The sequence below is a fragment of the Ambystoma mexicanum genome, chromosome 6q, assembly GCF_040938575.1.
Source record: "Ambystoma mexicanum isolate Mex_15411 chromosome 6q, UKY_AmexF1_1, whole genome shotgun sequence".
Taxonomy (NCBI): Eukaryota; Metazoa; Chordata; class Amphibia; order Caudata; family Ambystomatidae; genus Ambystoma; species Ambystoma mexicanum.
In genome coordinates this window covers 196,568,338-196,595,604 of record NC_090937.1, presented here as the reverse complement: position 1 = coordinate 196,595,604, position 27,267 = coordinate 196,568,338, and the positions used below count along the sequence as shown (strand labels likewise).

General features: G+C 46.7%; 1 protein-coding gene across 9 annotated transcripts in view; it reads left to right on the top strand.

Moving 5' to 3' along the window:
* The window catches only part of PTBP3 (polypyrimidine tract binding protein 3), a 1,755,480-nt gene that overhangs the window by 1,307,679 nt on the left and 420,534 nt on the right, over positions 1-27,267 (top strand). For all 9 annotated transcript variants that reach the window (XM_069630627.1, XM_069630630.1, XM_069630624.1 and 6 more), the window contains one exon: positions 18,905-18,938. In XM_069630627.1, the coding sequence (XP_069486728.1) occupies positions 18,905-18,938 (34 nt within the window). The remainder of the gene's footprint in view (positions 1-18,904; positions 18,939-27,267) is intronic.

Sequence of the window (27,267 nt, the reverse complement as noted above, 5' to 3'; positions counted from 1 at the left end):
GGTTGTTCTAAGGGGAGGTAGCGCCTCCTCCAGGGGTTGTTACCCTTCTCATCACGGGGGACAGAATGTAGCTGGAGACAAGGGGGTGCATAGCTGGGGATGCCTGGCATTGACCCATGGAATGGGGTGTGGTGGTGTCCTGAGGTGATGAGACAATTGTTTTCTATGTTACTTGTGGTGTTGAGTGTGGACCTTGTTTTATGCTATGGGTTCAATGTTCCAACTTGTGTGAGGTTGTCATCTGAGTGGTTTGGAGTGTTTAGTTCTGCCAGTACTTGTCCAGGGCATTGGGAGTGTGTGGCCACCGTTCTCAATGTGTATGGTAGGTTTGTACAACGTGGTCCTTTGGAATGCGCTCGGTTTGTCGAGTCAATGTGTGTGTGTGAACTGAGTGATGTTGTGTTTCCACTATGTGAAGTTTCTTGCTGGTGTGAGGTTGTTCTTGGCTTTTTGGGGGCTTTGAGGCCTGATTGTGCTCTAGAGTGGCAGTCTAGATGCCTGCTGGAGTTCCATGGTGACAGCCTGGACACTCGCGATATCTGAGGGGGGAACGGGTGGTAGGTGGTGAAGAAGTTTTGTGGTGGTAAAGAACATAGGTGAAATAACCCAGTACTGGGCGGGTTTGATCCTGGGGTGAGAGCCTAGTTGTCTGTTTGTGGCAGGAACAGACAGAGGGAGCATAGTGATAGGTTCAGGAAATGTAGTTGGTTCTGGTGTGTTGTTCAGATGGTGGGCATTTGCTGTGGAAGTGTTGGTCTGCGGGTGGCGTGTCACATGTACATGTGTTTTGGAAGGAGGGAGGTGTGTTGTGTAGTGTCTGTATGTGACGTGCTCTGTGTATGTGTGGTTGGGTGAAGGATACATCTACTTGAAGTAATCCTAAAGGGCCTAGAACTAACTCCATTTCAGTTTGCACTTCTTAAATCATAGGGGTGTGAGGCGGTCTGTGTAATGAGTGCAGATGCGCAAATCTCGCTTACTGTTTGAGCATCTAGGTTTGTCGTACCGAGGGTTCACTCTGGAACTCCCCAGTATTCATTTTTTCTGCTACTGTCCTTCCAATTCCGGCCATGTCCCCCAGAGCCTCCGGACGCCTGGGAGACGCGGTGTGCGCATCGCACCGCTTCAGGTCCAAGCAGTGCTTTAAATAGTGTAGTGACTCAAAGAGCACACTCCCACAGTCACTGCACCTAATGGGTATGGTAGTCTTCCAAGCTGCACAGCAGCAGCACGTCCTCTCGCAGCCAGCCAGACAGTAAATAAATATTGAAAGCACCACTTAAGCTTCAAGCAGTGCCTTAAATAGTGTAGCTAGCGGCTTAAAAGGGCACACCCCGCTGTCTCCAACACTAATGGGTATGGTAGACCTCCACGCTTCCCAGCAGCAACACGTCCTCTTGCAGCCAGCCACTCAGGAAGTAAATAACACAATCCTTAATAGCATAATAATTCCCAATGGTTTAAGCAGGGGGAATTTACAGGGTACAGCGTTGCACTACTTTTACCAAAAAGAAGCTATTGACTTTTTTTTATTAGTGTCCAGCCCTACAGATACGGAGTGTATCGGCCACTTTTACTCCCTAAAAATAGGCAAATACTCCCAAAAAAGAAACACAGGGAGTAAAAATACTCCCAAAATAAAATGGGACATGGACACATAGGACCCCTGTTTTCACCCAAACAGTTCCATGGATGTGCCTGGACCAGTAGTTCATGTTCTACCACAGGAAGAAAACACTATAATTATGGAAGAGGTCACATGTATATTTTTTATTATTTTTTATTTTTTTATTTTATTTAAAGTGCATTAGCCAAAATTTGACTTTTAACACATTTCATACACAATGTATTAACATAAACAATAAAAACAAACATTTGCAATTTCTAGATAAAAACATATATCATAATAAGAGAAAAGAAAAGAGTAAAACATCTAACCAACAAATTTTTTCACAAAACGAAAAATCAAGTTGTTACTAACTTCAATTCCTTTAAAACTCTACCCACTTCAATTGATAAAGCCATCTCATTACCGGCGGATAGTCTCACCCAAAAATCATCAGTATTCAAATGAGACTCCTCATGAACAAATCTACCAAAAGAACTGGCCCTGATACTCCAAGTCCCGGAACACTTAGAAAGTAAATGCTTATTAGTCTGCACTTCCATAGTTAAGCATCTATCACATATTGGTGCAGTACCCCCTTCTTTATCCCTTTTAGCAAGTAATTCCAGGGTAGGGAGTAAATTTAAACGAAATCTCAAAAAAGCAGATCTAAACCAAAAACTGGGGGACTTCTTAAGATAAGCCGGAAGAAACGATAAACGCTTATCTAACAGTGTCAGGGAGGCTGATCTTGTATTTCTCCGCATCTTATCAATCGTGTGAATCCAATCAGTCACTTTCAATTTTTCCTTTACTTTTAGAGGATTCTGTAAAAGGGACTCTACATCAGTCACAGCCAGACAATAGTGCTAAACAAATTAGTTCTAGCCTACACAAAAAAACATTATTTCCTTGTTCCCGCTCTACATCAATTTCCTCAAAAAGTGAGTTCCCAGGGGGATCAAGAATTGACCTATAGAGAGTAAGCCACTTCCAGGCTAGCCATGATCTAAGTGAAGACAAGCCAAGCTCATATCGTAAAGAAACAATCGGAACACAATCAGGGAGGCCCAAAGTACGTTTACAAATCTTTGATTCAATAGCATCCCAGTCTAGTTCGAAGGCTAAAGGATTGTAGTCCATGCCATGTAGGATTATGGGAACTACCTTCCCGATATAAAATCTATATATATAATGTATATTTTAATATGCATGAATAACTTGGTGCAAAGAAGAATTTCGAAGGGATTGTGTCCTCCGACGTATTCCTTATCTTAGATAGAAATCCTTCAGCTTTGCTGGCCTCGGAAAATTTTTTTTTTCGCCAGAGGGCGCTGCGCGTCGATGATCGCCGAGTCGATGACCCTCGACGGCCTCCGTGCCGACGTCGACGTCATCCTGCCTATAAAGGCCGCGCGCAGCGTCCGTTGCTCAGTTCCGTTTTTCCGCGCTTCGTTGTGCCTCGGAACACCGTTGCTCAGTTCTCGTCAAGATAACGTATATAATATTTAACCTCGATATCGATGGCATCCTCCTCCGACCCGACGACCCCTCGGTCCGGTTTCAAAAAGTGCCGAGACTGCGGGAAGAAAATGTCGTTGACGGACCCTCACAGGGTCTGTTTGTGGTGTCTGGGAATCACGCACCAGAGTTCGGAGTGTGAGGAATGCCTTTCCATGACGGCGAAAGCCTTGAAGGAGCGTAGGGGGAAGCTCGAGAGAGGTAGGTCAACTTTAACTTCCTCGAAAGCTTCTTCGGTAGAGTCGAGACGTTCGTCTCCTCACCATAAAAAACACTCTCGATCTAGATCACGAAGTGGCTCCCACCACTCGTCGACATCGAGACACTCGAAGAAGAGACGTAGGAGATCCCCTTCGTCATCTTCGTCGAGTTCTCCTGAGAGAGTTCATTGCCCCACAAAACGCAGCTCGCAAGCTGAGTGGGAGGAATTCAGGAAAAAGATGCTAAGCGTCTTCGAGAAAGCGGCCTCGTCCCCCTCGAAGACAGCTGAGGGTGATACCCCGGGTAAAAAACCCAAAAAATCTAAACGCCGCGAGTCGCAGTACCCGGCGGAAAAGTCAACCCGAAAGCGCCTCGAGCCATCGGGAGATAAAGCATCATCGACGCCATCGTCGAAAACTCCTTCGAAACAGAGGTCGGCGCCATCGACGCCGTTGTCGAAGGATTCATCGGCGCATCAGTCGATCGAGTCGACGCCGACGTCGACGCCGATATCGACGCCGGTGAAGGAAAGAACCACGGCTACTCCACAGCCAACGGTTAGACAAAAGACCTCCGACTCGACGCCGAGAACGTCGACGTCGTTCTCGAGCAGGACTCCGATCCTTTCGAGTTCCTCGAGGCCTAGTACACATTTCTCGACGCTTTTCACGGCGCCTTCGAGTACTTTCACGTCGGTGTCGACGACATCGACGTTTTCAAGGCCTGTGATGATGGCTCCTTCTGCATTGGAAATGGGGTTTATACCATTCCAAAAACCAAAGTATCCCCCTTTAACCTCGATTTTTGAGGAAAGGGAGGATTCAGACCAAGATATTGATTTACAGAGGACCACATCACCAGAGCCAGAGACTTTCGCCTCTGAGGATAGAAGATTAAAAAATCTTCAGGATGCACTTCAGGAAGCTAGTGGCTTGGACACTTCTCCTGAAGCAGAATTTATCAAACCAGACCCAGGAGAACATGCGGAGACTCCATATAGAGCTCTGATGTCTAGAATCATAGAATTTATGGGTTGGTCTGCACCTTCTCCTGCCTTTCAGCAGGATGACCTCACTGACATACTGGACAAGGGCCCACAGGAGGATCCTGTGGTTCCATTTCACTCTGCTCTACAGAGAAGGATTTTGACAAACTGGGAAACGCCGGAAATTATCCCGGCAGTAAATAAAAAACTGTCAACAAAATACAGGGTGGCTAGTTCTGACCCTGAATATTTGTCAAAACACCCTACTCCTGAGAGCTTAGTTGTACAGGCTGCAACCTCATCAGGCAGCACATCTGCATACCCCACTGCTCCGCAGGATAGGGATGACAAAAAGTATGATGCCATGGCTAAGAAGGTTTTTTCTGCCTGTAGCATGGCGTTAAAGTCTATTAACGCGACCTGTACGCTCGCTAGGTTCAGCCACACCCTTTGGGAGTGCGCTTCATCAGCGGCTGACTGCCTCCAAGAAGGAGAGGAAAGGGACGCATTTTTAAACATCATCAGGGATGGTAAAGATGCGATGTGCGAGACCCTACAAACTGGCCTAGATTCTGCTGACAGTATCAGCAGGGCCATGGCGGCAAGTACCACAATCCGCAGGCATGCGTGGTTGAGGAAGTCTGGTTTTGCCTCTGACGTGCAAACCAGGCTTTTGAATATGCCCTTTGACGGTTCTACCCTCTTTGGAAAGAAGGCGGATGACAGTTTGGAGAAACTGCAAACGTCCAAGGCAGCAGCCAAGTCATTGGGAGCTGCTATCCGTCAGAATACCTTTCGTCCTTCGGGATCATCGTGGAGAGGACGGTCCTTTCGTTACTATTCCTCATATGGAAAGGGCAGAGGACGACCGGCTCAAAGAGGCCAAGGAAGATTTACCCGTGGTGGACGGGGTAGGGGAAAGAAAGCCGCACCCGCAGGAGCAGGAGCCACTTTACCTTCGGCAACTGCATCAGCCGCTTCAAAACCACTCTGAGGTCTCCCCTCACAGAACACCAGTAGGGGGCAGGTTAACTCACCATCTGACGGAATGGCAGGCTATTACGTCAGATGCTTGGGCTCTGGAGACAGTGGCCCAAGGTTACTGCCTGCCCTTCCTACATATCCCTCAGAGTCATCCACCGGGGAACAACCCTTTGAAGCTTCCAGATCCGCTCCTCTTGCAGGAGGTTTTAGACCTGCTAGAGAAAGGTGCCATAGAACTGGTACCTGTAGCGGAAAGGAACAAGGGTTGGTACTCCCCCTACTTCATAATACCGAAGAAGGACGGAGGACTGAGACCCATCTTAGACTTACGGGAATTGAACAAATTCCTCCGAAAGGACAAGTTCAAGATGGTGACTCTCTCTCAGATCCTTCAGGCCCTCCAGCTTCAGGACTGGTTGGTATCTCTAGACCTCCAGGACGCTTATTTCCATGTGCCGATCCATCCCAGGCACAGGAGATACCTGAGGTTCGCAATTGGCAGCTCTCATTATCAATTTCGAGTTCTGCCATTTGGGCTAACCTCCGCCCCGAGGGTCTTTACCAAGCTAATGTCGGTTGTGGCTGCAAGTCTAAGGAGGGAAGGGATTCATGTCTACCCTTACCTAGACGATTGGTTGATCAGAGCTGTATCTTCGGAACAGGCTCAGAGACAACTAGATTATGTTTGCCACTTCCTTCACAAGCTGGGCTTCTCCCTCAATTTAAAGAAGTCACAGATGATACCATCACAGAGACTCCAATTCATTGGAGCAGTCCTGGACACTTCCCTGGGAAGAGCCTTGCCACCAGAGGTGAGGGCTCGAGATATTCTGCAGATGGTCATCAGATTTCAGAATGCCCAATATCTCCCAGCCTACGACTTTCTGAGGTTGCTAGGCCTCATGGCATCCTGCATATTTCTCGTGCCGGAGGCTCGCCTGAGAATGAGATCCCTCCAGTGGGCACTGAGAACTCAGTGGTCACAGTTCTCAGGAAGGATGACAGATCTCCTTCGGATCCCGGTCAAAGTAGCCCGAGACCTTCAGTGGTGGGCCTGTCGGGAGAACATCCTGAAAGGAGAAATGTTTTGGCAACCATGGCCGGAGATAACAGTAGTCACGGATGCCTCACTCACGGGGTGGGGAGCTCACGCCAACGACTTGACCATCAGCGGTCGTTGGTCTCCATCGGAGTCCAGACTACATATCAACCTGTTGGAGCTGAGAGCCATCAGACTAGCGCTGAAGGCTTTTCTGCCGTCTGTACGGGGAAGAAACGTCCTAATAATGACGGACAATACAGTGGCCATGCACTACCTCAACAAAAGAGGAGGCGTAGGCTCACTACCACTGTGCAGAGAGGCGATGCAGCTCTGGTTTTGGGCAATTCAGGAAGGAATCTCTCTATCGGCAATTCACCTAGCCGGAGAGAAGAACTTGACAGCGGACGCTCTGAGCAGGCAGAGCACAGTCTCTCACGAGTGGGAGATAGCTCAGGAAGTCCTTCAAGAGATCTTCGCCCTTTGGGGAACCCCTCAAGTGGATCTGTTCGCCACCAGTATCAACAGGAAGTGCGACAGATTTTGCTCAAGGGAATTTCCCCCGAGAGGAGCTCTAGGAGATGCGTTCGTAGTGGACTGGGAGTTCCCACTTCTGTACGCGTTCCCTCCGGTCCCTGTCATTCCTCAAATGATCAGGAGGTTGAGAAGGTTTCGGAAGACCATGATCCTAATTGCCCCGGATTGGACCAGGAGAACGTGGTACCCGGACCTTCTAGACATGTCCATCTGCCCTCCAATTCGACTGCCATACAGAGAGGATCTTCTCTCGCAGAAGGAAGGTCAGGTTCTCCATCCAGCCATCAAGACCCTCAACCTTCACGCTTGGTGTCTGAAAGGTTGAGGTACAAGGATTGGGACCTTCCGGATGATGTTATGGAGGTGTTGCTTTCGGCCAGAAGGCCGGCAACTAAAACTCTATACCGCTGCCGTTGGAACAAATTTTGCAGCTGGTGCAGAGAAAAGAATATTGAACCCTTTTCTTGTGGTACACCTATGGTGTTGTCATTCTTACTTTACCTGGCTAATTCAGGCCTACAGGTTGGCACAATTAAGGGCTATCTCGCAGCGCTATCAATCTTTAAGCGCACTGCAGAGGAGCCTTCATACTTCAAAATTCCATTGGTAATACAATACCTAAAAGGATTAACTAATGTTTATCCCCCGAAACCTTTTCAAGTTCCCTTATGGGATTTAAACCTAATTTTAAACTTCCTAAAGGGTGCCCCTTTTGAACCACTACACTCTTGTTCATTGAAGCTTCTCACCCTCAAAACTGTTTTGCTAATAGCATTGACATCTGCTAGAAGGGTTAGCGAGTTGCAAGCCTTATCGTGTAAACCTCCACATACAATCTTTTACAAGGACAAAGTTGTTCTTCAGGTGAAGCCTAACTTCCTCCCGAAGGTAGTCTCGGAGTTTCACATCACTCAGAAGATTATATTACCTTCTTTCTACCCTCCTCCTCATCCGGGGAAGGAGGAAGAGAGACTGCACAGGCTGGACCCTAAGCGAGCCTTGAGCTTTTATATCAGCAGATTGGCTAAGATCAGACAAGCAGACCAACTCTTTGTAGGTTATGCAGGACATAAGTTGGGCCTTCCAATAACAAAACAAACCATCTCCAGATGGATTATTTTAGCCATTCTGGAGTGCTACAAATTGGCAGGAAAGGAGCCTCCTCAAAATCTAAGGGCTCATTCTACCAGGGGTATCGCAACATCCTCAGCCCTTCAAAGAGGGGTGCCAATTCGAGATATATGTGCGGCTGCCACATGGTCGTCCGCACATACATTTACCAAATTCTATAGCCTGGATTCCTCCTCTAGTCAAGAAACTAGATTCGGCAAGGCTGTGTTACACTCTGTCCATTCTGGAAGGGTAACATAACTTTTATTACTCCCGCCTCCAGTCACAATACCACTGCTATGGGAGTCTATCTAAGATAAGGAATACGTCGGAGGACACAATCCCTTCGAAGAACTAGTTACTCTTACCTTGTAACGTTCTTTCGATGGGATGTTCCTCCGACGTATTCCTTATCGACCCTCCCATCCATCCCCGCAGTATGACTTCCTGTGGGTTTGCAGCCTATGCTCCTTCAAGGTGATTAGTCTAATCCAAAAAAAAAAAAAAAAAAAAAAAAAAAACATTACTGGGGACTACAAAACGGAACTGAGCAACGGACGCTGCGCGCGGCCTTTATAGGCAGGATGACGTCGACGTCGGCACGGAGGCCGTCGAGGGTCATCGACTCGGCGATCATCGACGCGCAGCGCCCTCTGGCGAAAAAAAAAATTTTCCGAGGCCAGCAAAGCTGAAGGATTTCTATCTAAGATAAGGAATACGTCGGAGGAACATCCCATCGAAAGAACGTTACAAGGTAAGAGTAACTAGTTCTTCTCACAAAAACATTTCTATTTTACAGTTTAACATATACGAGGTTTACTCGTTTATTAAACACTCCCATTGAGAACAGGAATCGTGTTTTTACTGCCTAAAAAAATAATTTTACTTCCAACTTTCAAAAATAGGGAGTAAAACGCTCCACTTCAAAATCTTATCTGGAGCACTGAGAGTACCGTTCCTGGGTGTGTGAAAGGCACCTTTGTTGTTTTGCTTTTGTTTCTACTAGTGCCAGCCTTCCTGAAGTGTTGGGTATGGTGGGAATAGAGCCAGCCCCTAAGATTTCTTGTAACAACAAAATTGTCCTTCTCCCACCAGCCAACAACAATACTCATCTTCACTTATATATACCAGACCAGCAGCACTGGAGGCCCTGCAGAAAATTAAAAGTATACCGTCACATTTGAAGCTTTCTGGTGGTGCTCATAGGACTGAAATAGGTTTCTTCCTCCGATCCAGCAATGGGAGTTGTCACATATGGCCTGAAAAACAGTGTGATCTAAGGGCCGTTCCTCACCCGCTTCTAGGTGTAGCAGTTTCCACCCTAACCCAGGTGTTCTTAAGGCCAAGCTTGTAAAGACGGCTTATTAACACCCATTGTCTAATGTCTAGTTTTCTAATCTAAGGCTTCGGTGTGACCTACTCTAACCCCAGATTAGTTCTCAACTTTATAGGGGTGCCTTTCAAATACTTATACCCCACTCCGTCTCCTTCCTTTCATGCCCTGTTTCTCTTCCAGCATTGCTCGGCTATTCTCCCTTCCTACACCTGCTTTCCTCCATATGACGTCGCTCATCTGCTTCGCTCTTTCCTGTCTCTTTCTCTCAAGTTTTCCTCCTCCATGCCTACACTCTCCCCTTCTGCCTGTCTCCATCGTTGGATGTTACAACTACCTCTTCCACACTACTACTACTACCACTCCACCTGCTTCTCAGTTACCCTCCTTTCACTCTGACACTCACTTTCCACTCTCTACCTTCCCTCTAGCACACTATTTGCCTCATCTTGCATGCACACTAGTTACAGTACCACTTGCTCTTCTCACTCCAGTATGCCACCCTTCCTCCTGCTGATCTCTTGGGCCACCACTACATCCACCTCTGACCTCAACCAAATAACCCACACCTGCCTGCTTCCCCTCTAATACTTCCCCTCCTTTTCCCATTGGGCCACTTTCCTCTACAATCTAGCCCTGTCTTTCCCTTGCCTTGGCATTTAAGCCTTGCTTCTTTTCTCTGTGCAGGCTCCCATGCTGCAACAGTGACTTCCCACCAAGACTGTGTGTTCTAGTTCATGTTCAGATATTATGTTGCAGAAATGTCCTGAATAAGTTCTGGGGAATCAAGATTTTATGGTATGCCTTTCTGTAAAATTGCTCTCTTGGAGGGGGCGGCCTCGCCTCTCTCAGAGCCTGCCACACAATGCTACCTCTCAACAGTGTGCTGCAGTCCTCGCGGCTGCGTCATTCTTGGGTTTCCTCAGATGCATATTCTCTTTTCTCTGGCGATGTGTATACTTTTAACGCTATATTCACATGGGTGGTTCGTATTCCAGGAAGATCTGAAATGTGTGCATCTATTTCAGATCTCATAAACCAGTGCAACGTTTTAACTGATAAATCATCCTGCAATCAGTACATTTTATAAAGTTCTATAATGACCCTTGCTAAATGTTTTCCTAATCCGTGCTATGCTTTCATACATGTTTTTTTCTGATGTGAAAGAAATTAAACTGGCAAGCATTTGTTGTTTTTAAGTATGGGTTGATGCAATGTGCTACCACTCGTATATAAGCAGGCACTTGGGGTCGGGACAGGAATTGGGACGCTCTCAATGCCCCCTTCCTGCTCTGGGGTAGGAATGACTCTGGCTTCCATCCTTGTATGCCTCCCACACCAGGCTGAGACAAGTTCCTATTCCCTCTATCACAGTGGGAACTGCAGGGTGACAAACCTACAAGGTCTAGTATTCCATTAAAAACTATACAGATGTTCCGAATGGATTGTGGCCTCCCATGTATTCCTCATCTTTGATATTTGTTTCACTCAGCTTTGGTGCTTCGGAAAAAAAATTCCACCAGAGGGCGCTGTGCTCTATATCGTGGTATCTATGTTCCTCGAGGGCTGCCGTTGCGTGTCGTCATCTGCAGCATAAGTAGCTTGAGCCGCGCCCGTTGGTTTCAGTTCCGTTTTTCCAAAAGCTTTGCTTCGAGTGTGAACGGCGCGCTTCAGTTTTCTAAGGAAAATGTTTTCTTCTAACCCTTCGTCTAACCCTTCTTCCCCGAAGTCTGGCTTCAAAAAATGACAGGAATGCGGGACGAAAATGTAGATTACCGACCCCTACCGTGTCTGCCTGTGGTGCCTGGGTTCCGAACATCGAACCGATGACTGTGGATCCTGTCGGGTCATGACGGAGAAAGCTCTCAGGGAGCACCGAGTTAAACTGGCGGTGGGGAGGGTAACTTCGAAGTCATCTTCGAAGAGGGATAAAAAGTCGGTTGTGCACAAAGATTCATCTTGACGCAAAAAATCCAAAAAATCTTGATCAAGGAGTCGGTCGAGACAATAGTCTTCTTCGTCAAAAAAGGCAAAAAAAGAGACCACATAGGTCTCTATCTTCCTCTTCCTCTGATTCCTCTACAGAGGCTATCAGGTGCCCACAATCAAGACTGATTCTCCCAAAAAATTGGATGATTTCAAGAAAGCAATGCTGCAAATCTTCGAGTATGCAGCCTCGATACCCCCCCCTTGAAGGATTCACGCAGAAGCCATGCCCCGGTCGTTCCTTTGGATGACTCGGGGAGGTCTAAGACTAATATGGCAAGACCGACTATCAAATTGTCAAGCCGCTCTCGATCCGATGAAAAATTGTCGCGGATATTGTCTCGAGAACAAAGTATCTCACCTATGCCTCCGAAAAAGGGCAAATCGTCGAAGCACTCAGCAAGGTCGTCGACTCCATCGGAGTCAGACCCTTCGAAACATAAATCGAAGGCAACGTCGAGTAAATCAGCGTTTGTCAAAACCTTCGTCGACACCGTTGTCGAAGGCTTCCTCCACTTTCTCGTCGAGGGTTCCATCGACCCCATTACCAAAAGCGTCATCGACGCCTTCGACGGTCACTTCGACCATTCCGAGGCCTCTGCCCTTGCCAGACAAGGATTTTCATCCTACGCCCAGGAAAGACTTTTTCAAATCCATGGCTTCAATTTATGAGGAAGATCAAGCCTTGGAGGAAGAATGTTCTCCTTTTGGTGTGAGGTATGGCACAATTCTTTTTCCGGCAGAACTTATTGATCAGGAGTCCAAAATGACTGATCTTTATGACTGCCTTCAGTCAGCTAGTGGCATAGACACCTGGCCAGAGCTCGAATTTGGCAAGTCTGATCCAGAAGCCTCATGAATAGTTATTGAATACATGGGCTGGAGCAGGAGCTCTCTAACCTACGAGCAGAATGACATGACAGATATTCTGACCCATGGCCCTCACAAAGACCCAGTGTTACCTTTTCATGCAGCTCTGCAGAAAAGAGTTTTGGCAAACTGGCATACTCCAGAATCTGGACCCGCTATAAATAAAACCTTTGCCAGAAAATATAGACCTTCCAGTATTGATCCGGATTACTTAACAAAACATCCTACACCCGAAAGCCTGGTGGTTCAGGCAGCCACATCAACCAGGCAGTCGGCCTATCGATCTATTCCTCTGGATAGAGACAAGAGGGTGGACGCCTGGGCTCGTAATATCTTTTCTTCGGGCAGTGTGCCCTTGAAATCTGCTAATGTTAACTGCACCCTTTCGAGGTTTACTTGCACCCTGTGGGACTGCATTAGTATGGCGGCTGAACACATTCCAGAAGGCGAGGAGAGAGACGGCTTCCTGGCTATTGTGAAGGATGGGAAGGAGGCAATGGGGGAGTGTCTCCATGCAGGACTGGACACTTCTGACAGCACCAGCAGGTCCATGGCTTCTAGAACCGTGCTACGCAGGTTTGTGCATCCGATGTGCAGGCCAGGTTACTCAATATGCCATTTGACGGCTTGAGGTTGTTGGGCAGCAAGGCGGATGAGAGTCTGGAGAAGCTGCAGACCTCTAAAGCGGCGGCTAAATCCCTTTGCGCCTCCATACGTCATCCTCAGCAACACCCCTACTCAGGCTCATCTTCCTAGGGGGGGGCCTTCCTTTTCGTTTCTATTCCTCATTTGAAAGTGGAAGAGGACAGGCTGTACAAAGGGGATAAAATATTCCCTCGTGGTGGACGAGGAAAGGGTGCTAGATCAGCAACGCAACTGTACTTTCAGCCGCTGCTGCAGCCGCCTCTAAGCCACTCGGAGGCCTTGACCCATAAGACCCTGGTGGAAGGCAGAATCTCTCAGCATTTGAACGAATGGCTGGGCATTACTTCAGATGCTTGGGCACTGGAAACAGTAGCCCAGGCTTACTACCTTCCTTTTCAACAAAGTCCTCAGGATCATCCACCGGGACCAAACTCTGTCAAAATTCCAGATCCGCTTCTTGTGCAGGAAATCCTAACCCTGCTAGAGAAAGGTGCAATAGAACATGTAGTGGAGAGGAACAAGGGTTGGTACTCCCCTTATTTTCTCATTCCAAGAAGGACGGAGGATTGAGACCCATCTTGAACTTAAGAAACTTGAACAAGTTCCTCAGGAAGTACAGGTTCAAGATGGTAACCCTTTCTCAGATCCTTCAGGCTCTCCAACTCCAAGACTGGGTGGTTTCATTGGACATTCAGGATGCTTACTTTCATGTGCCAATCCATCTCAAGCATAGAAAGTATCTCATGTTGGCGGTTGGCGGTTCTCATCAGTTTTGGGTTCTGCCATTCGGGCTGACATCTGCCCCGGGAGTTTTCACCAAACTGATGGTGGTAGTGGTAGCGAGCATCAGGAGAGGGGGGATTCACATCTACGCCTACCTGGACGATTGGCTGATCAGGGCACGTTCTCCCGAACAGGTACTGGAACAGCTCAGCGTCACCTGCCACTGCCTACACAGACTGGGCTTCTCCCTCAATTACAAGAAGTCCCATATGATACCATTCCAAAGACTTCAGTTCATCAGAGCGGTCTGGGATACTTCCTCGGGGAAAGCCTCGCCTCCCGAGGTGAGAGCTCAACACATTATGCAGATGGTAACAAAATTACAAATTGCCCATTGTCTACCGGCCTACGGTTTTCTGAGGTTGCTCGGCCTCATGGCATCCTGCATTTTTCTGGTGCCAAAGGCCCGATTGAGAAAGAGGTCCCTTCAGTGGGCCCACAGAACTCAGTGTTCCCAGTTTTCGAGGAATATGTCAGATCTCGTGCAAGTTCCGAGCAGAGTGGCTCAAGACCTTCTATGGTGGGCTTGCAAGGACAATATTCTCAAGGGAGAATCTTTTTGGCAGCCATGGCAGGAGATAACGGTAGTGACAAACGCCTCACTCACATGGTGGGGAGCCCACACCATCGATCTGACAATCAGCGGTCGTTGGTCTCCATCGGAGTCCAAACTACACATCAACTTTTTTGGAGCTGAGGGCAATCAGACTAGCGCTGAAGGCCTTTCTGCCCTCTGTACGGGGAAAGAATGCCCTGATAATGACAGACATCACAGTGGCCATGTAGTTTTTCAACAAAAGAGGAGGTGTAGGGTCACTACCACTGTGCAGAGAGGCAATGCAGCTGTGGTTCTGGGCAATACAAGAAGGAATCTCTCTATCAGCAGTTCACCTAGCCGGAGAGAAGAACACAGCAGTGGACGCTCTGAGCAGGCAGAGCACAGTTTCCCACGAGTGGGAACTAGCTCTGGAAGTCCTTTAAGAGATCTTAACCCTCTGGGGAACCCCTCAAGTGGATCTGTTTGCGACCGAGGTGAATTGGAAGTATGAGCCATATTGCTCAAGGGAATTTCCTCTGAGGGAAGCTCTAGGGGACGCATTTGTTATGGACTGGGAATTTCCGCTCTTGTATGCGTTTCCTCCAGTCCCCGTCATTCCTCATGTGATCAGGAGGTTGAGAAGGTTTGTCAATCCATGATCCTAATTGCTCCGATTGGGCCAGGAGGACGTGGTACCTGGACCATCTGCCCTCCAATGCGTCTTCCACAAAGAGGATCTTCTCTCGCAAGAGGAAGGTCGGGTTCTCCATCCAGAGGTCAAGACACTCGGCCTTCACCCATGGTTTCTGAGAGGCTGAGATATAAGGATTGGGACCTCCCGGACGACGTAATGGAGATTTTGCTTTCGGCCAGAAGGCCAGCAACCAAATTCTTGTATCAGTGTCGTTGGAATAAATTCAGTAACTGGTGCAAGGATAAGAATGTGGATCCATTCCCATGTGCCACTCCTATGGGGCTTTCTTTCCTGTTACATTTAGCCAATCTGGGGCTCCAGATTGGAGCGATAAAAGGATACCTGGCTACGCTTTCCATCTTTAAGCGCTCCTCTGAGGAAGACTCTTATTTCAAGATGCCATTAATAGTGCAATTTCTAAAGGGTCTCACTAATGTGTACCCTCCCGTCTTTTTTCATGTCCCTGTTTGGGATTTGAATTTGGTACTGATATTTCTCACATGTTTTCCATTTGTGCCCTTGTGTTCATGTCCTGTGAGGCTACTCACATTAAAAACAGTCCTACTAGTAGCTTTAGCATCCGCCTGCAGGGTAAGTGAGTTACAGGCTCTCTCTTGTAAGTCTCCTTACACGGTATTCCACAAGGATAAGGTCATCCTCAAAATCAAACCATCCTTCCTGCCTAAAGTAGTCTCAGACTTCCATTTGTCACAAAGGATAATACTTCCAGCCTTTTATCCTCCACAGCATGCAGGCAAGGAGGAGGAAAGGCTTCACAGGCTAGATCCATAAAGGGCCCTGAGCTTTTATATCTCAAGACTTGCAAGATGATCAACTTTTCATTGGATATCCCGGCTACACGTTGGGCTTGTCCGTTACAAAACAAACTATATCCAGGTGGATCATTTTAGCAATTGGAGAATGTTATAGACTGGTTGGCAGAGAACCACCAGATGGGCTAGGAGCTCACTCCACTAAGGGCATGGCAACTTCTGCAGCTCTCCAGAGGGTTGTCCCGGTACGTGATATCTGTGCTGCAGCTACTTGGTCCTCTATGCACACATTCATAAAACATTACTGTTTAGATTCAACATCGTCTCAAGAGGGTCTTTTTGCAAAAGCTGTTTTGCACATTGTGCATGACTAAATTAAATGGTACTCCTCCAAATTGGCACTCATTTGGGAGTCTATCAAAGATAAGAAATACATGGGAGGACACAATCCATTCGGAGAACACATTACTTACCCCTGGTAACGTTCTTTTGACTGGATGTTCCTCCCACGTATTCCTCATCTCCCCTCCCAGCCTACCCCACCGTACAATTTACGTGCTTAACACTCTGCGCTTCCTGAGAGCTTACGGTCTGGGGGTACGCCTGGTCAACTCTTCAATTGATGACAACGAAAAAACAGAACTCGCGCCAATGGGCACGGCTCAAGATATTTATGCTGCGGATGATGTCGACATGCAACAGCAGCCCTCGAGGAACGTCAACGCCACGACATCGAGCACAGCGCCCTCTAGTGGAATTTTGTTTCCTGAAGCAGCAAAGCTGAGTGATAAGAATATCAAAGATGAGGAATACGTGGGAGGAACATCCAGTCAAGAGAACATTACCAGGGGTAAGTAACATGTTCTTCCATAGTAAACCGTCTCAGATGTGGATTAAAACAAAGTGGTGTCTTCGCCAGATGTCCAATATTCAAATCATAAAGTTCTTAACTTCTTTTTCAAAGTCCTTCTCCGGCTTCGGAGAGACTACTCTATAAAGAAAAAGTCAAATGATGTGTCCAACAGATATTGTCCAATCTATTTGTTACATTTTTTTTAGCTTTCAGGCTACCCTAAGCTCGCAACACACATGTTCTGATGTTCAGCCAACAAAACAGTTCTCAAAATCCTAACCTTAAATGCCCAGCTCTAAGCTTCTAAAGCAAAACAATCAGATTCTCCTGAGAAGGATCTGCTCTGGTCTACTCAGTGGACTCGTCCAGTAGTCGTCCTTTCAGCAGCTTTATCAAGATCTTTTCCAGGTGTCAGAATCCTTCAATCGGATTCCTTCTCATGGCTCTCCCTCAGCTTGTTCAACTTGACACAACATTCCTTGCAATCTTCAGGTTGTTCTTTGACCTTGGTTTATTTCAGCAGGTCTCAACCAGACCTTGGATTTGTAGAACTTATGTGGCAAGACTCTTTCAGGCTTTGGGTCTCTTCAAAATGTACTGCTCGGTTCAGGGTTCTTTTCCGGCAGATATTTTGTCATCCTTGTGCCACAGGTTTGCCCTGTTATGTAAACACTCCTCTTCAGACTTAATTTCCTTCAGCCAGGACAACCAGTATGTCCAGGACTCTCCAGCTATCTCGTCATTTGTGGGAATAGGTTAGGGGTTAGTCCTCTTCAGAGTAGATGCTGCAGACTAGCCAAGGATTACATCACGTTGACCTAGGTATCGTTCTCGTTTATACAAGGATTGAACAGAGATGCAGCAGTATACTTTTAAAATAGAACTGTTAGGGAGACCACCACAGAATTGGAGATGTAGGCAACAATATGGGAGGTGTGCACAGTGCTTGTTTTACAAACCGACTATTTTATTATTGCTATTAGCCTGTGGGAGTTCTTGTTAACGTCTTCTGAGCCTGTCAAAATGCCCCGAATGCAATCCTTTTCTAATGTTATTGACTGCGTTACGATAATTCTGGTTTCAGAAACCAACCGGAAAAGAAGCATTTCTATGTATTAAAGTTACAGTTTCCCAGCAAGATATCTTTCAACAGGACTCCCACTCTGCAAATATTTTTAAGATTATGCATGTAAAAGGTGTAAAAATTGAAGGAAGTGGGAAAGACAACATGTTGCTGGTACACAAAGGGAAAAAGTTAAGCTTCCCAGAGAGTGGTACCATTCTAACACCTGATGTGGGATGGCTGTCTAGAAATGGCAAAATATGATATTATCTATGACTAGTGTTTAATACATGCTGGAATCATTCTGTACCCAGGAAGGTGTACAGTTCCTCATCAGGATTGTGTCTTCCATGGTTTCTGCTCCCAAAATGGATGATGAAACGTGTTTCTTCCTGTCGGATTAAGCATTCTTTGTTCCCTCCTCTTGGTCCTGTATCAATCCTGTATATCCCAAAAAAGCTGAGTTCTGCAGGATTACCTCCATGTAATTCAGAGAAATGTTTGGCCATGGGGTAAGCATATTCATTGTTCTTGATCGCTCCTACATGTTGCAGGATGTGAATCTTGAGTTTACATTTTGTGCTTCCCACGTACCGTTTATTGCAAGGACATTGGAGAACAAAGACAACAAAAAGGGGCTCACATCTAATCCTTCCCTTGATGGTGATCGGGTGTCTCAATACTGGATGGTTGTAAGTGTCACGGTTCAGGGCATATTTACAAATTTTACGGCGTGTGCACTTGAAAAAACCTTCTCCACAAGTATTTAACCGATTCCACACACATTATTTTTCTGCCATTAGCAGTAACCTAGTATATTGATTGTTTATGCAGCTTTGGTCCATATAGTGGATTTTGTGCTCTTTTGTCATTAAAAGGAACATGTGTTCAAGGTTGTGGTGGACTATTGAGTAACATTGGCACCCCCAGGTTGTACTGTGCAAGGGAGTTAAACGAAAAGGAGGGATTGTGCCAATTCTGTATTACATTCTGTTTGCACTACTATCTTATGTACGCAATTAAAGGAACATGTTCTATTTTAAATAAAGAAAACTGTTGAGAAATAAAGTTTAATCGCATGGCTTTTGAATGTTCTCCCTGCTTGGAGGTGTAGTTGGATTTAATATTTGGAGAAGTTTATAGGATGATACAGTACCACTACGTGTAGTAGCATAGAACACATTAAAATATTATTTAGGCAGATAAAATGTTAAAAATACTTTAACACTCTTAAATAGAAATGCTGTTTGTGCCGTTACTAAATTTGAGTCTCTTTTCCTAAAATTAACTGCAAATTATCTGCTCATTCACCGTACTTTTTTTAAATTGGAATTCATGGTTTGATATTAATAAGCTTTGTCTTTTTTGTTTTGTTTGTTACAGGCCATTATACCTCATGCACTTTTCATCCTGTTTGGTAAGCATTTTTAATTAAGACAAATGATGTTCATTTTATTTAATGTGCTAACCATGACCATCAGTGTTTGTATTTATAGGACACTGGGACATCTAATTTAGTGTCCTGAAACTGCAACTTGCAGAACATTGATTCCATATGAGTGACATTTAATGTAGTTTATCGATTTTCTAAAAACATATATTGAGACATGTTCATCTTAATTGAAATCTAGTTCTGTTCCAACTGAGTTTCTTTTTGCTTCAAATTGGCAGCATTTCTCCAATCTATATTCTTCATCAGACGGCCTCAAGTGGAAGAGAATGAACACCCAAGGTTATTGCCCACTGGTGAAACACCAGTGCCAGTGTTCACAATGAAAGAAATCAATGAGGCACTAGACAGAAAAAAAGTGCCAACTCCTCCGGCCCATATTTTATACTGGTTGACTTCTTTTAGAATCCAAATGATATATTGCTCCCGGTTTTTCACTGACTGTTCAACTCTAAAATATCTGGGATGACTCCGGAATCCTGAACGAGGGCGACCAACATACATACAAAAGGAAGGTTGAGAAAATACAGTAAACTTGAGGCCAATTTCATTACTTGATGTTGTTGGCGACAAGTTCACATGGATCTTGTTTAGGAAAGGAAGTAACTTGAGCATTCCAATATGAAGTAACGGCTGATGAGAAGAACAAAGTCATTTTTGACAGAAAAGCAAGTTTATTACATGCTAACGACCCGGAGTGGCTCGTCTGTTTTTAGAGCTGAAAACGAACCAGATCTTCTCCAAATGACAACAAAGTTACTGTTTATATACCCAGTTAGAAAATTTACATAATCACAAATATTTTGTTGCAGCGTCATCCCATAAACCTACATTAGCTAACTCTGATACAAGTAGTTTAATTCCCCTAGCTCTAAAACCCCATTGGATACATTCACAAAGTACAACCCTCCTTGACACGTGAACTTCTTCCCTCGTCAGTCATGACATACTGCCCCTAATACTATTATCATTTATGACTAACTCAGTTTATTATTCAGACCATGTGACAAAAACCCTTTTAATCCAAATGATAATTGCACAAGGCTTTCCACAAACACTTTAAGGTATGGGGAGGGAGAGAAAATAAGCATTTGTTGGAGGCACCGGAAAATATCTGCACCCTCCCAGATGCTCTTGACATCCAATATCATTTTTCCTGTATTATTTCATTTAATCCAATTTGCTACTACCGTTTCAAGTCATCATAGCCTTCGACATACATTCTACTTATTTCCCTGCAAGCCCTTAAACTATCAGCTCTCAATGTAACCCTCCTGGTAATCGGACCTTTCCGGTCATCAAAAAAACAAGCCTTTGTGCTTCCAGGGAAATCACATTTTGCATCAGACAACCAAGTCCGGCTATAGCAACCTAACAAATGACTTTCCATTCAGTTCTTGTCTTCAGATCTTTGCGATGTTATCACAACTTCCCATATGCGGTTTACTTTCTGCCCCCTTCTGTGACCTAGGTCATCCAGCCCTCCAAACCAGGCAAAAAATGAATTCCTGCGAACCCAGAGCGGCCTTTTAAAACTTCAAATAGAAACATTTCAGAATGCAGATTTCACCTATGTATCCACAATAAACACCATATTTCCCAATTCCCTAAATGTGTCTGCAATTTAAACCATTGTTGAATTCCTACATGTTAGTTTCCCCTTCAACGAATTCCCCTCTTGCATGTAAGAATCTCCCCTTTACGTACTTTTCAGCGCTACAAATTGTACATTTTACAATACATTGTATCCATGCCACTGCTACTCATGTTGCTGCCTACTAGGACTCTAAAAATGTGTCCAACTAAAATACAAAGTAACACTTATTTCAAATCTTCCAACTACATTGAACACATATTTAGTTGCAACATTGCATCTAACCCAGCCACAGCATGGCCTAGTACAATTTAGGTAGTGCCAACCTCTTTTCCGTGTTGGGACCTAAAATGTCCACCCCAACGTTCCCCAGTTTATATAATTTATTAACTGCTAAATTCATTTCTCGTTCCTTGACAGAACCACTTCTGGGGACCCAAACCTTATGGACATCCCGCATGCTCTTTTTACTTCAAGCATATTCCTCTGGTGTACAAGACACAAACTTCCACCCACCCTTTTCCCACAATCTACCCAACACTCCACATAATTATCTGGATATGGTAGAGGACACAAAACACCTGGAGGCCCCATCAACTCTAACACAGTCTGCATTCCTATATGGTTTGAAATGGCAGTGGCCCTACCTATGGACAGAGTGACCGACATAATAGCAGCTGTTTCAGGTACATTGTTAGAACAGCATCTTAAAAGTACTTTGCAGGAACAGAACTGGAATTGCAGAAAAACAGTGACATCCATATCTTCATAGTCAGACTTTTCCATGATGGAACCCAGACAAAGGACGAATCGACCCAAGTGTCAACTTTGATTCCAGCCTCACACAGATTATGCAATGCTTTGAGCAGGACCCTCCTCCTCACATATGGCATTAAAGGCCGTCTCTGAATGAGTAACTAATTGAATGAGTTCATACCGGCTGATCCGGAGACATTTAGCATTGACAATGTCTTGGATACCCAGTGCCAGGAGAGGGGCAAAGACCATATCAGTTTGAATAAAAAGTCTGCAGTGCACGGGTAACTTATTTAACGCCTCTGAAGAAGCCAATGAGAGGTTTTTGCTTGGAGTAGATCATCTCAAAAGTAAAGCCATTTTATGTCCTTCAACAAGGAACACAGGGGGCACAAATGTTGCTTGTGGTGGCACATTAGAAACTACCAGATGGGTTTCAGTGACATCCAGGACTGGGGAGTGCACGTTAGAAATGCTGCATGCTCCTCTCTAGGCCGGTGGCAGTTGAAGGAAATCCAGGGTTCCATAGACCCAGTAGTAAGCAAGGATAGCAGAGGTACCACTGACCAAGTCCACAAAATGCAAAGTTCTAGTATATTTAGCATTTAGTCCCAACTGGTATAGTGCCATCACCCCTAAAATCCAAGAAAAATGTGTAACTGGGTCTTAACAGGCCTTGGTTGTGCCTTCAGCCACATCAATATCTTTTTTCTTTATATACATTCCATATCTCTGAACATTTCTCATTAATGTTCTCCACTTGTTGTTCAGTAAATGTTCTCATTACTCCCGATTTACAGCCCTTCACCCCTTGCTCCCATTCTTTGTGAACCATCTAATTTCAGCTGTGACTGCAGACTATAGCTTATCTCTTTGTGGTCCTTTTTCTCTTTTTCCTAACATTCATGTTCATTGATTGGTACGATAGTAGCCTGAACTGCTTGTTCCTGAAATAGGCCCTTCAATCTACACAAAGGTAGATCCACCTATGGGGACAACTCATCAGGAATAAATACTCTTGGAACGCCAGAATCGTCGGGGGTGAGCAAACAGAGTCTGTCTTTTCTCTCCCCACTCTCTTCCTGTGCCTATGTAACCCAAGTTGTCAGGATCAAAGGCATTCACATTCACTATACTATCCAAACCTACCCCTTCATTTACAATTTCACTTGGTTCGGTATGTTTTTGTTCGGGGTTTTAACATTTCATGAGATCCTATAACATTAACACATACATAATAAATGTTTACATTCTTACCCTCTTGAACCCCCACAATGTTCATTACCCCTAAACAAAACAAACATGAAAGAGACAAAAAGGATAACAATAGAGACATGCACAACACCACATTCTTCAGCATGGGGGTCTGATATGGATTCACATGCTCATGAATATTCCCTGTCGTCAGGCTGGGAATCCTCGGTAAAAGAAAAAACAGTTTCACTTTCACTTTAAAACTCTATTTATCCTCTAAACCAATCACTGTCCCCTGGGTCATACTGCCCCCATCCAATGACAGTCCTTTCCCTAAGATCCTCCCCTAGTGGCCATCCTCTGATTTTGACTGCACTCTTCAGTGTTGGGAGTCCTCAAGTTGCTGTCTGAGCTATTTTTGTGCTATTTTGAATATTTTCCCCAAATAGTTTTAGAATTTTGACCGATTTTTGCTTCGTCTTCGGCAAAGATCTTCATCCACCGTTGGAGAGTTATAGAAGTTTCAAGAAGGCCCGGCCTTGGGCCTTCTTTGCGCCTAGCAGCCATGACTGAGGAGAAGGAAAGCAGAAGCATCTTCAAACTTTGCACGAAGTGTGGATTAAGGAATGTATTTGTGGAAGATCGGCCTTCTAAATGCTTATATTGCCTGCATCTGGACCACGATGAGGGGGAATGCGAGGTGTGCTGTGGTTTCACAAAGTAAACCAAAAAAGACTGATACAGCAGACTGTCGGCGTGGCTCAAGTAGAGCAAGCTCACTGATTCAGCCTCTGGGCAGGGTCAGGCCTCATCTAGGACCGGCCGGTCCGAAGAGCAAACTCCTTCCAGGAGGAGGTCGGGATCCTTTAAGGATTCCCCATCTCATAGGAGTCCAAGAGAAGGCCAAGCTCTGCGACATTGGCTCTGCTGTGTTTGCCACTGATGCGGGTCCCGGTTCGGGCAGAAGGCGATCACCATTACCATCAGCCTCCACAGTGAGCCTGCCGATGAAAGGAGCCTCTTCTAAGAGAAAGGCCCTAAACCCATCAAAACTCTGTCTGTTTGTGGATACACAGATGAGGGACAAGTCTGGAGAGGACTCGTCACAGCTAACTAAGACCTCGCAGACTGCCAGGTCAACTGAGTCAACCACGGCGCTGTCAACGAGGGCCCGACGAGCACCTTTTCGATGAAGTCCACCACAACGGTGCTGACTGAGTGGATCCACAAAGAAAGTGTATGCCACGACCACCTGATGGGTGTCCTTACCCCTGAGGCGAGATAAGGCTGTGGAGGCAGCCACTCTGAGGTCTGGGAAAGACCCTGCGACCACATCGACACAGCAGCCTCCTGAGAGGGAGAGATGGATGATCAACCCGGTGGAACCTCTCCAGTACATGGACCCACGGGCCGCTCCAGATAGTCCGGAGCAGATATACTTAAGTTCTGATGAGAGAGACAATCTACTACATAGATTACGAAGGGGGAGGATTAGGGGGTGGTTGACCTAGGGCCCCTACTCACAAGAGAAGACGCGTCAGCCCAGACCCTGCGCCACTGACTCCTTTCACCCCTAGACCAGCGGACATGTCGCTGGATATTCTGACGACTCTGCACACAATGGTCACAGAAATCCAGTAGAGGATGCACCGGGGGTCAACGCCTCCACAGTACCCTCAAGAGCCTCAAAGGTTGAGCCCACCCCCGCAGAAAAGAAAGTCTAAGGTGGATGATGGTTCTCACCATTATCGGACGACTCCATCACCACTACCTCGTCGCAACATGACCCCACCTGGAGCCCTGGCTCTGCACACGGACACAGTTACAGACACAGCTACGGACACCGATGAAGACTACTTTATCACGGCCGACGGAGAAACACCACATGCGGACTAGCCCCATAGGGCCTCCCCACTGGACGAAGTTGGAGCTTTTCATTACATGATGTCAAGAGCCTGTTTCAGTTGGTTCCTGTGGAGACTTAAGAAAGAAGGGTTCTTGTACTAGCGGCGCAGGTCGAGAAGAAAGACCATCATGTTCATTTCCTTCCTGGACGACATCTAGGAGGAAGGCCTGGCACTAATGAAAAACCTGACTACGGCCTGCCCAAGCGTGACAGATTGGAGAAAAAGTACAGGGTACCAGATTCAGGGCCCAGGTGCTTAAGGTCTCAGCCCTCGCCTGACTAGGTAGTCTCAGCCACAGCCAGGAAGAGCTCGGCGAGCCATGGTACCTTTGGACCAGGAAGGTAAGAAGCTAGATGCAATGGGCAGGAGGATAATTTATACAGCAGCCTCTACCATCAAGGCAGCAGGCTCGCTTCAACGGTCGAATGATGGAGAAGATGACTGGCGGTGCAGGCAGAGGCTTAACCGAAGGACCTTAGAGATCCAGGTGAGGGTACAGGAGATCATGGTCAGGCCAGGAGAGAGGTGTTGTGAGAGGGTTGGAGATGGGGATGTCTCCTGAGATGAGAGGATCCAAGGTATGTCCGGGTGATTGCATTAGACCAGAGCGATGAATGGCGAGGGAAAGAAAGTCACAGAGGCTGCAGAAGAGTTCAGTGGCAGAATCAGGAGAGTCAAGGTCAATATTTAAGTCTCTGAGGAAGAGAAGATTGAAGGTTATGGCAAGAAGAGGAGAGGTCAGACCACTCCGAGAGGAAGAGGGAGATGGTGGCGAAAGTCAACTAGAGAGTTGGAGAGACAGAATGCCTACAAACGAGGCATTCGAAGGAAGAATAGATCAGAATGCGAATATTCGTAGCAGGGACCCATTCAGGGAAGATCAAGGCCACTTCGCTTCCAGACCTTTTAAGCCTGGCTTGGAGAGGATCTTGTGGCCCTTAGGGAGGTGTGTGTCAAAAGCAGTAGCAGAGCTGGCAGTGAACCACGTCTCAATAAAAACGAAAACGTCAAGATTGAAGTCTTCAAGGGGGAAACCGATATAAGAGGAGTGTTTAATAGCAGAGCAAGCGTTAAGGGTAGCTTCCGAGTATTGGTTCAGGGATGTGGAACGCCCATCAAAGATGGAGATGCGGGAGGAGGCGCTGTTACGCAGTGGAACCATGGGGACGTGAGCTGCCATAGCTCCCGAGCCGCGGCAAATATCCTGTAATTTTGTCCTGACTCCTTGCCAAAACCGCACTAAAAAAGGACCGCCCCGGACTGCGGAAGCACCGTACTGGCGACGGCTGGATTCCCGGAGAAAATCTGAGTCGAGATCCCACTCAACGGACCGCCGAAAGACTGGAGGGGTGAAAGTGCAATATTCTCCCACGCGGCCCTGCACTGAGGTTGGAGCCTCCGATGCACTAACGACCCAACTGGCCACAGGCATCGAGGTGGGCCCCCCACCCCCCTGGCACAGGGGTGCAGGGTGTTGCACCTGCAGAAACAGACCTAGCAAGACACACCAGTCTTGCAGCATGGATCAGAGCCCGGTAACAGGGAGCTGAAGGCGAGCCCGTGCCTTCAGCCCTGTGTTGCAGAACTAAGGGTGTTGGAGCCTGCATCGGACTTCGGCACACTCGGGGAGACCATCCCCTCCCCCTAGCAGCAGACCAATGCCCGGCAGAAGGCCGGCCTCCAATGCAAGATGGATCAATATACAGTGGGGGCATCTCAAACAGCCGGTGCAAGCACTAGTGGGACAGAGGACATGGAAGTGGGGCTAAGTGACCCTCCAATTATGCTCTGTGACATAATGAAGGCCATGCACTAATCCAGATCCTCTATGGAAGAGAAAATCGGTGGACTCTCGTCGGAGGTGACCCTCATTAGACAGGACATGAGGAACATGAGCTCAAGAGTTGGGGAAGCAGAGCAACGCATATCGGACTCGGAGGATGCCATAAGGAAAATGGAAAAACTAGCAACGGGTTACCCAGAAACTCATCCAACTCAAGAACCGGGCAGAAGACAGCAAGGGGAGAGCCATACGGAACAATATCCGCATTCTCGGAGTACCGGAAAAAGAGGAGGGACCCAATATGGAGCTCTTCTTGGAGCAGTGGCTGACTGAACTCTTTTCCCCCAAGAAACTGACCAAATTCTTTTCAGTAGAAAGAGCGCATAGGATGCCAACGGGCCGCCCCGTCCCCGGGGGAACCCCCTTGACTCCCCCGCACCATAATGGCACACCTGCTAAAGTATCGGGACCGAGACTCCCTGCTACAGATGGCACACGCCGCTGGCCCCATTGCATACAATGGCTACCGCATCGGGTTTTCCCCGGACTACACCAAAGAAGTTCAAAATCCTGCCAATCCTTTGAATCCGTTAAAAAGAAGCTGCACTCACTTGGCATTAAGTACGCTCTCTTTTTCCCAGCACAACTCAAAGCACATTATGATGGCACAGTGCACCTCTTTCACAACCCAAAGGAGGCATGGTTGTGGCTCGAAACATACATCCTGTCGCAGCCAGAACATCGTACACCCAGTGGGCGACTCGGTGGAAGACCAAACCGGAGTCGCTCTCCAGCACTGAGAGAGCCGCAATCAGCAGAACCGGCACCTCCCGCTGAATCTGAGCCCGGGGGAGAGGGCAACGAATGACTGGAGGCCCACAGATCCCAACAGCAGGTGGCATGGGAGCAGGCGACTTTAGCGGCCTTGGAATCTGAAGCGATGGCTCTCACAATCTGCTGCAGCAACCACCCCGCAACCGGTTGACTGTTTTTCGCACTCAGTTGAAGCGAAGTTAGGGATACAGGTGCTTCCAGTTGGGGAGGAGTACAGAGACGGTTAGG